Source organism: Vespula vulgaris, chromosome 5 (assembly GCF_905475345.1).
Source record: "Vespula vulgaris chromosome 5, iyVesVulg1.1, whole genome shotgun sequence".
Classification (NCBI taxonomy): domain Eukaryota; kingdom Metazoa; phylum Arthropoda; class Insecta; order Hymenoptera; family Vespidae; genus Vespula; species Vespula vulgaris.
The window spans coordinates 3,082,007-3,095,000 of record NC_066590.1 but is presented as its reverse complement, the minus strand read 5'-3'; the positions used below and the strand labels follow the sequence as shown (position 1 = coordinate 3,095,000).

General features: G+C 37.6%; 1 protein-coding gene across 1 annotated transcript in view; it reads left to right on the top strand.

The window, feature by feature from the left end:
• The window catches only part of LOC127064138 (forkhead box protein O-like), a 110,758-nt gene that overhangs the window by 65,563 nt on the left and 32,201 nt on the right, over nt 1-12,994 (top strand). The window contains exons 2-7 of the mRNA XM_050994754.1: nt 5,414-5,538; nt 5,791-5,985; nt 6,259-6,374; nt 6,502-6,743; nt 6,982-7,401; nt 7,703-8,030. Coding sequence (XP_050850711.1) covers nt 5,414-5,538; nt 5,791-5,985; nt 6,259-6,374; nt 6,502-6,743; nt 6,982-7,401; nt 7,703-7,927 — 1,323 coding nt within the window. The 3' untranslated portion in view covers nt 7,928-8,030. The remainder of the gene's footprint in view (nt 1-5,413; nt 5,539-5,790; nt 5,986-6,258; nt 6,375-6,501; nt 6,744-6,981; nt 7,402-7,702; nt 8,031-12,994) is intronic.

Below are 12,994 nucleotides of genomic sequence, written 5' to 3'. Positions count from 1 at the left end.
TTTGATAGTGGATGACGTTAAAATAAGAGAGTATCTTAAACGTTCGCGAATCTGCTTTCGATCTTTCTAAAGTTTTTATCGTTTGTCGATCTTTTTACGAACTTTTTTCTTCCCTTTTTTTGTTCCTTTATCGTAAAATATTCCTTATAAAAGTGAACGGCAATTGAAATTAAACGATGCGATCGACAGGATTGAAAGAAAAGGAAAAAATAAAGAAAAAAAAAAAATAACGAAGAAAGAATAAGGGAAAAGAAAAGAAAAGATAAGACAGAAAGAAAGCAAAAGAAAAAGAAGAAAAGTAGAATAAAAAAGTCGTATAAATTCGTATGACGGATTGGGATGGTTCTAATGAAGAGAAGAGGAGTGTTAAAGGGAGACAATGGTGAAAGGTAAATAAATAGAATGATACAAACGAGAAAACAAAGATCATCGGTATCTGGTAATAAAAGGAAATGCTTAGGAAATTGATTGAAGTTGTTAACGTAAATACTAAAATGGAGGGAAAGTACTTACGCGATCGGAAATTGGGATTAACGAATTGGCTCACTGTTTCTCTTTTAACTTTCTCTCTTTCTCTCTTTCTCTCTTTCTCTCTTTCTTTCTCTGCGTGTTTCTTTATCTGTCTTTCTCTCTTTTATTCATTCTTTTTCTTAGCCTTACCGTCTGTCCTTCTTCCGTCTCGTCGCCGTCTCCATCTTCCGGTTTAGCACGACGTTTGGCTTCCAGTCCGGATTTCTGATTTGAGTGCTCCCAATCGTGCGGAATCCGCTTTATAGTAGTCCCCGATCCTTCGCTTCTACCCCTGAACGAATTAACCCAAGTCATCTTACCACCCTATTCGAGATATAAACTCTTTCTCTCTCTCTCTCTCTCTCTCTCTCTCTCTCTATATATATATATATATATATATATTATATGTATTTCTTTTCTTTTTTCTTCTTTTTTTCTTATATCGTACGACCCAGACACTCATGAATTCTTTATGATCATTCGATCGTTATCCAAATGAAGAAGAAGAAGAAGAAAAAGAAAAGGGAAAAACGAAAAGGAAAAGAAAGAAAGAAATAGAACAAAAAATTATTTACATAAGGTACTTACGCATGCGGAAAGGTGTTTGTAAATGCTAGTAAAACGAGTTGGTTGCGTTCGTTCAAACGTGGGCGGATATGCTTATAGAAATTTGTCCTACGTGTATTCGATCCTACTTAGGTAAACGCTTTTTACGAAATTGATCTCGTCGTTGACGTTGCCATTGACGTTGTCGTTGTCGTTGTCGTTGCCATTGTCGTTGCCATTGTCGTTGTCTTTGTCGTTGTCGTTGTCGTTGTTATCGTTTTCGTTGTCAATGAAATTGAATTAATGTGTACCGATATGTTCCTGCAGATTACTGGGATGGTCTTGTTTGGTTGTTTCGTAGATACACTCGTGATTGTTTTAGAGACAAATTTGAACGACTTATTACATTATATATATATATATATATATATATATATATATATATATATATATATATGTATGTATAAACTTTTTTCTACTTTTTTTCTTACTTAATTTAAAGGACAATCTATCTAATGCATAATCTTTGTCATATATTCGTAGAGAGGAAAGAAAAAAGAAAAAAGACAAAAAAATTTAGTAGAGAAAAGAAAAAAAAATTATTTAGAAGGATAATAATTTTTGGCAAAGTATTTAATTATTATTATGTTATTATTATTATTATTATTATTATGTATTTCTCGTAGAAAACAAAAAAAGAAAGAACAAAATTTAACAACACGTGCTTGAGGCAAACCGCAAAAATCCGTAAGTTTAGTTTTAGCTTCCTTCGTAAAAGAAAGAAGCTCGTTACCAGTTATGACAAGATAAAAGCCACATCCGTCTTAGAAAAAGAAAAAAGAAAAAAGAAAGGGAAAAGGAAAAAGACGACCAAAAAAAAAACCAAAAAGAAAAACACGAGAATGGAGGCATCGGTTTTCCGGTGCAGTTTGTTTTTTCTCATATATTTTAGTATTTTTTTTCTTCTTTTTTCTTCTTTTTTTTTTATTTCGTCGCAGGTCGAACGCATGATTAATATTTCGTTTCTTCGAACGCAATTTCTATTCGACGCTTATTTTTTCTAATCACACTTCGGAATCATCTAGGAAGGACAGAGAGAGAGAGAGAAAGAGAGAATGGAGTTTTGTCGAAAGATCAATCGAATTCATCCGATCGTTTCGATTTATCCTTAGGTACTTACGTATGATCTATTAAAAATTGAGGCTCTCGTGCACGAGCCATCTAACGACCATCGTCCATTATTCAAAGAACGAGGCGCTCCCCTTATAGCCAATGCTCTCGAACATCGCGAATTCTCTATGACGTGTTATTCGTTGGTTTCGATGAAACGTAAAAAGGGAAATAAAAAGATAGAGGAGGAAAAGAAAAGAAAAGAAAAGAAAAGAAAAGAAAAGAAAAGAAAAGAAAGGAAAAGAAAAGAAAAGAAAAGAAAAGAAAGGAAAAGAAATTACCATTTTCTTCGCTTCCATAATCGATATCAATACCTACATCGATCGATCGACCGATCGATCGATCGAACGACGTTAACCTTAAGCGAAAGTAAAAAGAGGAAAACTCGAATCGATATCTATTAAATAAAAGACAGTTTAGTCTTGACGGATGACGATAGAATGAATGTCACGTTGAAACAAAAAGAAAACAGAGAAAGAAAAGAGAGAGAGAGAAAGAAAAGAGAGGTATATCTAAAATGCGAAGATACGTGCAAATTCTCCCTCTCGCTCTCTCTCTCTCTCTCTCTTTCTTTCAGTTTCTTTCTCTTTTTCTTTTTCTTTCTATCTCTCTCTCTCTCTCTCTCTCTTTCTCTCTCCCTCTGTCAGTCTGTCTGTCTGTCTGTCTCACGGTTTATATTCGAACCAAACCATTTCGACTAGACATCGGCCTTGGTCAGCATCCTCCGGGGCAAGTACCACTGTGTCTGAAGAGTCTAGACAAGAAAGAAAGAGAAAGAGATTCTACAAAAGTCCGGACGTGGACCGAGCTTATTCGCACTTTTGTACGTACGTTGAACGTTCGACGATCTTTTCGTTCCCTTATCGCCTTCTTCTGAACAATGGAAAAGGACAAGTATGCACCATAAATTGCGCGTTATACAGTTTGGAAACCCCGTGTGATAACTTGATCCCCTCTATCTATCCCCCTTTCTCTCTCTCTCTCTCTCTCTCTTTTTCCTTCTCGTTATCCACCCTTCACGTACGACGATCGTTACCGCGAATTTTATAGAGATTTTGACGAAACTATCAGAGTTTATCGGGTACCAAACACGAGTTCTTTGATATGCGAAAGAGAGAGAAAGAGAGAGAGAAAGAGAGAGAGAGAGAGAGAGAGAGAGAGAGAGAGAGAGAGAGAGTGAGACTGTCGACGGTCTTGAAAATTCTTTCAAGATAATATTACATTTATCCGTGTCACGGTGATAACGATGATAACAGTCAAGGATTAAAAAAGATGCTTTTTATATTATATTATATTTATGTATCTTCTTCGAAGAGTCATCCTTTTAATATCGTTAGAACTGATTCGATCTCTTTCTTTCCTTCTCTCTTTTTCTACTTCTCTTGTAGATGTGAACGTCGTTACCTTTAAACAGGGGGAAAGTGCAAACGTTAGAAGAAGAACAAGAAGAAGAAGAAGAAGAAGAAGAAGAAGAAGAGGTAAAAATCAGAATGGTGGCGCCGAAACCGTCTAGATCTCTTCTTAGCGTAGCGCCGATAAAGGCAGGGGAAACGATAGGGGTTGTAAAGTCCCGATCTCGTAGTGCTCCCAACTCGATGACTGAAATGGCTCTATCGTCTTGCTCTATATAGACTTGACTGAAACTAGGAAAAGAAGCTACCGAAGCTAGGGTGTAAAAAGAGAGAAAGAGATATGTATATATATATATATATATATGTATGTATGTATATATGTGTATATGTATATACGTTGAAACGATTTCGCGAGGTTGAAGAAATCGATGTAGCCAATCGTAAAATCGTACTCGATCGGTAAAAACGTTCACGATAAATTCTTCGCTATTGCTACCCCCTATTTCCGTTTATCTTCCTTTATACTTAAATCAGGTAGGATGATGCGACGATAGTAGTTTTGATAGCAGTGATGGTGGTGGTGGTAGTGGTAATGGTGATGGTGGTGGTAGTGATTCTGGTGATTCGGTCAAGTTCGCGAAACTCGCGCTTAATCTCCGTTATAAAAATTAACGACGAATGGTTCTAGAATGAAAGATTCTCGAGTTAGATAGGTACATTTACTTTATGTTATTTATATTATTGTTAACGTACATAAAATAGAATTATTTCGTTAGATAATATAGACGCGTTACGTTTAAAGACGACGAAAGAGTTTTATCTATTTACTTATTTATTTTCGTTTATATACATACACATGTATAGATATATATATATATAAAGAGAGAGAGAGAGAGAGAGAGAGAGAGAGAGAGAGAGAGAGAGAGAGATCGAATGTTAGTGACGATGGAAAACGAGTTTACGATGTTTCAAGATGGATGTTAAAAAAGTGATTCTTAGTTATCGCCGTTGTGATTCGCGTTGTGAAATCTCTCTCTTTCTCTCTCTCTCTCTCTTTTCTCTTTTCTCTTTTGTCGTTCTCTTTACAGTCGCGAATCTAGTAGGTTGCCAGGGTGTATCATTCGTAGGAACGAGAAACTAAAGGAAATTGTTATAGTTTCTCTGCGATACTTTCATATTAGGACAGAAAGCTTTCCGAAATTTTTCGAGAATGGAGGAGTACACCCCGTCGTAGCCGATTCAATTTGCCTAATGAAGAAAGCGAGGGACGAGCTAGGCGAGCCGATAAAACGTTACCCCTCTCTCTCTCTCTCTCTCTCTTTCTCTCTTTCTCTTTCTCTCTCTATACCTCTTCCTCTCTCTTTTGCTGTTTCTGCCTTCGAATCGATTCCGTTTCATGCCTTTGACAGAGTTATTGCGTTTCTATCCCCCGTTACGTGTGTGCCCTTCCTTTTTACTCTTTTCTTTCTCTCTTTTTTTTTTTTCTTTTTTTTTCTTCTCTTTCTATCTTGTTTTGTTTCTCTGTTATTTTTCTATGCGACTAACTGATAGAAAGGACAAACGTTGCCTCGAGCACGATTAGCAAAAGAGAATATATATATATATATATATATATATATATATATATGTATGTATGTATATGTATATGTATATGTATGTCATATACATGTATATAATAATATATACATGTCTATATATATATATTTCAATGTGCGATGCTTTTACAAATTAATAATAAAATCATTCGCGTAATAAATAAATATATTTATTCTATTATCATATTAAAACCACGATAAAAAATATTTTCAATATTTTTATAAATATTTATCTTTCAGAACTCCATAAGACACAACCTATCGTTGCACTGCAAATTCATGCGAGTGCAGAATGAGGGAACGGGAAAGAGTTCCTGGTGGATGATCAATCACGATGCTAAGCCCGGGAAATCGCCACGACGTAGGTAAGTTAAAATATTACCTATTTATGTATTATTTTTATAACCGTCATATTTTAGATTTTTTTTCTTTTGTTTCCATTTTCTTTCTTCGACAAAATATATGACATTAGCCAGATATATATCGTGTCCACTCGTTCCAATTAATAATGACAACGTAAAAGATCAGTATTGATTTTTAACGATCACTATCTTTTCCTTATTATTATATATCTATGTATCAAGACATTAATTTGATGAGATAAAATATCGGTTCAGAGCTACGTCGATGGAGACTAGCAAATTTGAAAAAAGACGTGGTCGAGTTAAGAAGAAGGTCGAAGCATTGAGAAACGGAGTTTTGCAAGCCGATGCTACACCAAGTCCAAGTAGCAGCGTCAGCGAGGGTTTGGATCTTTTCCCTGACAGTCCACTTCATCCAGCCAGTGGATTTCAACTTTCACCAGACTTTCGGTGAGTCATCTTGGATACGAAAGGATACGATATCGTTCCTAAACGTTATCTACCTATCTATCTATCTATCTATCTATCTATATTCACATTCACTCCGCACTCTTTCTTTTCTCGGAATGTTTTAAAAGAAAAACTTTTTTGTATAATAATATTTATATAGAATATATATTATATATATATTTCTGTTATATATCATATATAACATATATATATATATTTTTAAATATATTTTGTATATATATTATATATATATTATATATATATTTCCAATAGACCTCGAGCATCTAGCAACGCGTCCTCCAGTGGTCGATTGAGTCCGATACCAGCGGTCTATGGGGAGCCAGAATGGACGCCAAACTATGCGCCATCTTACAGTCCAGAACAATTAGGTTCGTGAACAAAAAGTGTTACGTTCACTCTGTACCTTCTCACTCTATTATCTACTTATCGATTTAATATGAAACTTTATCTCGCTCGTATATGTATACGTATATATCCTATAAATTATCGATTTAGATACGATTCTAGCCGGTAGCCTCGCGGAAACCATGAAATTGGAGTCTTATCAAATGTATCAAACATCACCCCCTAATCATCAGCAACAAGCTGGTCCTCCACCTTCTTATTTCGAAACGCAATACCAGAGGAACAACACTTTACGCACCGGTTCGTCCTCTTTCGGACTTCCACCTACACCACAACCCAGCAGCCAACAGAGATGCCCGATACATCGTTTACAAGCTTGCGCTTGTCAAATGGTGAATATGATATTTACAAAGTGTTTTACTTATTTATTAATTTATTTATTTTTCTTTTCTTCTCTTTTTTTCTTTCTTTCAACGAGACGAAAGAAAAGATTTGAGAAAGAAAAAAAAAGAAAAAATATAACGATATTTTTTATTAGTCGTTCGTCGTATTTATTTTCGATCGAACAATATATCTCACAAGTAAATCACGCAAACGTTGTTTTGTATGTTTTGTTTTCGAAACGTTTAGAACCTGAGTCCAGTTTCTGGAATGTCACCTTCATATCAACAAAGCGAGCCAAGCCCAACGGCACTGAGTAACAGTCAACAACAAACGATCCAGTATATGATTCAGAGTCAACAGCGGCAGCAACAGCAGCAGCAACAGCAGCAACAGCAACAGCAACAGCAGCAGCAGCAGCAGCAACGACATCAACAACAGCAACAGCAGCAACAACAGCAGCAGCAACAACAGCAACAACAACAACAGCAGCAAGCACAAAGTGGACCAGCGGGGCCGAGTCCGCCAAACACACCTTCCCCATGTGATTCAACTCCAAGTACAATGATGGGACAACTAATGGGTGCTCTTAATAATTCGGCCCTTCTCGATGATCTCAATATTAACATCGAAACGTTGCATGGTGGATTCGATTGTAACGTCGAAGAGGTTAGTTAATTCTATCTTTTTTTTCTCTTTTTTTTTTATGCTTCTTTCCCTCACGTATAGAAACTTTCGTCGTTAGTTTAAGTAATTATTACGATCGAAATCGAATACGATTCAAATCATCAATAAAATACGTAATCAAATGTTAAAAATGATACGTCGATTAACGATTGGATATAAAAGTAAATAAATGATTTATCTATCGGTACTCGTCATGAAAAAAAAAGAAAAAATATTTATAATTATTTTATCGTTAGAAACCTTTAACACGTATGTCCATTGTTATTTTTCGATAACGATATAGGTAATAAATCACGAGCTTTCGATGGACGAAACGCTGGACTTCAATTTTCAACAAGGCGTTATGGGTACAGCGGCGATCCAGGTTAGCGACGGTAACATCGGTCAAAATGGTATAGTTTCTCAAAACAATGTCGGGGTTGGTAGCGGTACCGGAAACGCACCAGCGGGAGTCTACATGAGCACCAATGCGGCGACTCCCGCGGCACCACCTTCTTGGGTTCACTAGCAGTGGACCCCTTTGCCCTCGACACCACCGTTGTCCTTACCAATTCCATCGACCAACATCGATGGATGGGACAATTATTGCGGGATGTCGGAGGAACAATTCGGTTAGTAAAATTATTTTTATTTAATCCTATTTCTCAGGATTTATCATCGTTTTCTCGATCGTCGTCCTAGGATCGCTCGTTTTTTGCTTGTACAAACTTTTTTATTTGTAAATTTTTTCTTTCTTTCTTTTTTTTTTTTTTGAGAAATTTACATACGAAAGTAGAATTTCATACGTAGAGAGAAGTAAGGGGTGGGAGTTGAAGATTGGAAATCGTCGTGCGAAATATCGAATCGAACGATATTTTTCGACGAGCATCGAACGACAGAACGAACGAACGAACGAACGAACGAATGAACGAACGACAATCGATATATTCCGAAGGTATGGAGATACCCTTTAATGCCGGTCGCGTCCATATGCGGAATAATATTTGCTCTCTCTCGAGCCATAACAATGGTCTCGCAAACGGTGTTTAATAAACCGCGTCGGAGTTATACCTCCGTTTTGTATACTAGTTCGTACGTGCCGTCACATTTATATATCATACTGCCACCTGTTTTGTTCGATATCATTGTTGACTTGTGCGCTATGCATTTTACCCCTCGCACGAGCTCGTGTATTCGCGAGAGCTATCCAATTATTTTCATCGTTCTCTCGAAACGTTTTATCCTTCGAAAATCGAAAGATATAGCACGTACCTTCTTCTACTCTCGAATCGAAGTGATTAAATGTTTAGGCGTGTAATTTGACGACTCGATTCGGAATAATCTTTTGATTTTCGTTTTCCTTCTCTTTCATTCTTTTCTATAACTTTCTTTTTCCTTTTTTTATTATTTCTTTCGTTTGCCAAAAACAAAAAAAAAAAACTTTTAAAACGCACGGCTCAAGGAAGAAACGATTTTCTTTTAAGAAAATTTACTGGACTCTCTTTTCTACACAGATACGCGTTATATGAAATTTCACGTGATAGTAATAGTAGCGGTGGTAGTAATAGTAGTAGTAATAGTAGTAATAGTAGTAGAAGAAATGCAAATAAAATTGTCATACATAGGAGGTTTGATATCGTTACTAACTTTTTACAGAATTCGTTTCTGCGAAGGACACCCTTAAACGCGACGTTTATTACATTCGCGTAGAGAATACTTTTTGTCACTTCGTATCGCGTTGATTGCGATAACGGGAATGTTACGGCCTTTGCCTTTTCGAAAAAAGCTCACTGCAATTATTCTGCAAGACTTGCGATAGAAGTTACAAGAGCGTACGAGAAAGAGAGAGAATCCTTTTTACGCAATCGCTTGTACGGAATAAAAGGAAGGGTGGAGAGAACGAACGACAGTCCCTCTTCGCAAAAATGAGTTTCGTCGGTGTGGAACGCATGTAACAAAACCTCCGGCTAAAATAATTCGCGCTTCGCTCCTTTTAATCTTTGCCGTACACGCACACAGGGCCACCGTGTAATTACGGTTTTATCCACGGCATCTCGACTCGTACCTCGCGGCTTCAACGCAAATGGAAATGAAAATGGAGAAAGAGAGTGGTACGCGACACCGTGATAAAGGATTATCAACATTTGCATTACGCGTTTGTTAAAGAGAGAGAGAGAGAGAGAGAGAGAGAGAGAGAGATCTTGGCAATGTGCTATCGTTCAAATCGTCACGATGTATGCCCGTCATCGGAGAAACGATAACAAAAGTATATCCTAGTGGGTCCGAGTTAGATGAGCGATGAGAGAGAGAGAGAGAGTCGAGAGAGTTATCCCTTATTATTATTATTTTTTTTATTTATTTACTTTCTTTTCTTTCTCTTTTTTTTTTATTCTTGAAAGAGAAAGAGGAAAGAGATTTTCTACGAATACTTAATGAGCAATATCGCTGTTTCTAATGCTTGCCTTCTTCCTTTTTCATTTTTCTCTCTCATCTCGTTCTTTCGTCCCTTACGTACACACGTGCACACGCGGTATGTACATAGACGAGACGCAAGCACGTTCGCGAAGCACTTAAGGTACTTACGTACTTACCGATAGGAAGGTACAAAAATCGCGCTTCGTTGGTCGCGTTAACCGTGCGCTTATACACTCGGACAAACTTCTCTTCACGGGGCAGACATTATTTACAGAGAGCGATATCGGTTCGGATAGATATTAGCTTTTAGGAAAATATTTTTCACCGGTGGTAGACATACTGGGAGGGGGAGGTGGTGCAGGGGGGAGGGAAAAAAAAAGAAAAAAAATATTGGCCCTGTGCGTTACGTGTACCGTTATATTACTGCCCCCGGCATATTTCAACAATTTATTCCGCGTAGATACATACGCGACAAGATGTCTTTTTTTGTTTTGCTATACGTTTTGCTCCTCTCTCTTCCTCCCTCCCTCTCTCGCTCTTTCTCTCTCTCTCTCTCTCTCTCTCTCTCTCTTTTTCTATATCTGTCCCTAGCCATCCAACTTTCTCTTTCTCATTCGTTTGATTTTTTTTCTTTTCCTACGCATTACGGTAGCGACGATATCTACCTGTGTTGAGGAGGGTGGTTGGTTGGTTGGTTGGTTGGTTGGTTGGGTGGGAAGAGGGAAGAGGGTGGTTGTGTATACGTACATATAAAAAAAAAAAATCGTTGGTAAAGTTAATATCAACGAGAAAGGACGGATTAATATATCTTTGCTCTCGCCTATGGCGTACGTATGGATATCTTTAACTACTCGTTTTTCGTAATTTCGATTCGAATTACTTTGATAGGATTATCGTTGTTGAGAATAATAGAAGTCGAGTCGTCGATGATTCGAAGAAAGAAAATAAATAAATAAATATGTAAATAAATAAATAATAAATAAAAGAAAAAGAAACAAAAGTAGATGAAAGGAAGGAAGGAAGGAAGGAAGGAAGGAAGGAAGGAGAAAAAAAAGAGAAAAAAAAGGAGGAAAAAGAAAAAGAAAAAGAAAAAGAAAAAAAGAGGAAAGGTGCGCGAACGATCTTGAGTGGTGGAGGGAAAAGGGAAGCACTTAGCCGAAACTGCAGGAGTCTGAAAGTCAGCAGCTATTCGGCAGACGTCACTGGCGCCAGCGGACTACCTTAAACCTCTCCTTCTCCTTCTCTTCCTCCTTCTCCTCTTCCTATTTCTCCTCCTCCTCCTCCTCCTCCTTCTCCTCCTCGTCTTACTCACTTCTTTTCCGCCCACCACGCCGACAATCTCATTCCCCAAAAGCGTCGCAAGAATTATAAAGTTGGTGAAGGAGCAACCGTGCGAGCGTGAGAGAGAGAAAGAGAGAGAAAGAGAAAGAGAGAGAGAGAGAGAGAGAGAGAGAGAGAGAGAGAGAGAGAGGAAGAAAGAAAAGGAGAAAAAGAGGACAGGGATAGGGACTTCTTGCCTCGACCGGGCTCGGAACTCCTGTCAGCCGAGTCACCTCCGAACTACCCTCATCCCTTTCATCCCTTTTTATTCTCACTCACGAAGTTTCCCAGGAAAAGCCAATCTCTTCTAGATTTTCGATACAGTTACGAATTTTGACCGGTAGTCGTGTTTCCCTTGAGAATCTGTTCTCGATTAGAGGGGACGATTACGTATAGATATCTAAATCGATAGTTAGATCGAAAGGGTAGATTTATATTCGGACAGTTATATTATATACACTTTTGAAAATAGAAATCTAATGTTTTAATATATGGGTACCGTCTTTTATCGCATTCGTATTATTATTATTCTCTTATTGTTATATGTTTTTTCCTTTTATTTTTTTTCTGTTCTTTTTTTTTTCTTTCTTTCTTTTTTATTCTGTTTTCGTTTCTTTCTCCTTTGTCTTTCTCTTCTTTTAATCGATCCGTTCGTAAAACTTCGACGCTCTTCCCCCCCCCCCCCGCCCTTTTTTTTCCTTTCCTTTTTCCTTGTATTTTTAGCTATCAGTATTATTATCGTCGTCGTTTTTGATAGATAGAGTAGTAAAAGGGACTTTATGTTCTAACGATCGAATGTGTCTCGTTCTATCTATTCGTTAACCTTGAGCTTATAATTTTCCTCTAGTCTCTTGCGGTCTATATAGGCTAACTCCACGCGTCGTTGACGACTTTAATCACCGTTATTATTTTTCACGGGATTCTCGCTACTGTTATAATACGATAACGATGATCGTTGGTCATGGCCAATTAACTTTCTATGGTACGGAAAGTATAAGTATAATATACCTACCTACGTTTGATCGTGTTCATCCGAGCGTAAATGCTTTTTCTTTCTTTTTTTTTTCTTTTTTTTTTCTTTTTCTACGACACAGACGTATACGACAATTGTGTTCCAGATCGCGAATACGATGCTTCTTATTTCCTTTCGTTCCTTCCGTGCTGATATTACTACTACTATTACTACTACCATTACTACTACTATCGCCATTGAGCTTCAGATCTTTTATAAACGACCGATATACAGGAATAACGACGTCTCGATTTTCTAACTCAAAAGTAGAATATATCTAATTCATTTTCTCCTTCCCCTTCTTCCATTCCTTTTTTCTTTCTTTTCTTCGATACGAACGACACGATAAGAATAATATCATCCACGCGTATGGGAGGACAAAAGTATGAGAACGAGGGTGGTCGGAGGAGAGGGAGGAGAGACAAAAGAAAGAAAGAGATGAAAGAGGAGGACGTATAACGGAGAATCGCGATCTCCTTCGACTTGTCGTTTCTTTCTTTCGTCTTTGGATAACCGCGACTCTTCGACTCTCTCTCTTTCTCTTTCTCTTTCTCTTTCTCTTTTCTTTCTTTTTTCTCTCGTTTTCTCTCGCGAGAGAGTACCTCTCTTCCGTACCTGTTTCTCTTGTGCCTGTGGGAGTGGTACTCGAACCAGACGACCTCGACGATTCCTTCGTAATGCCAACAAGGAATGCCGCCGGACACGCATTCCTACGTATAGAAATGTCGCGATGTGTCTACGCACGGAGAGGAAAAAGTCCAATGGTCGATGGAAAAAAGAAGAAGAAGAAAAAGAAGAAGAAGAAGAGGAGAAGGAGGAGATAGTCGACGTCGTGTGCATATTAGATAG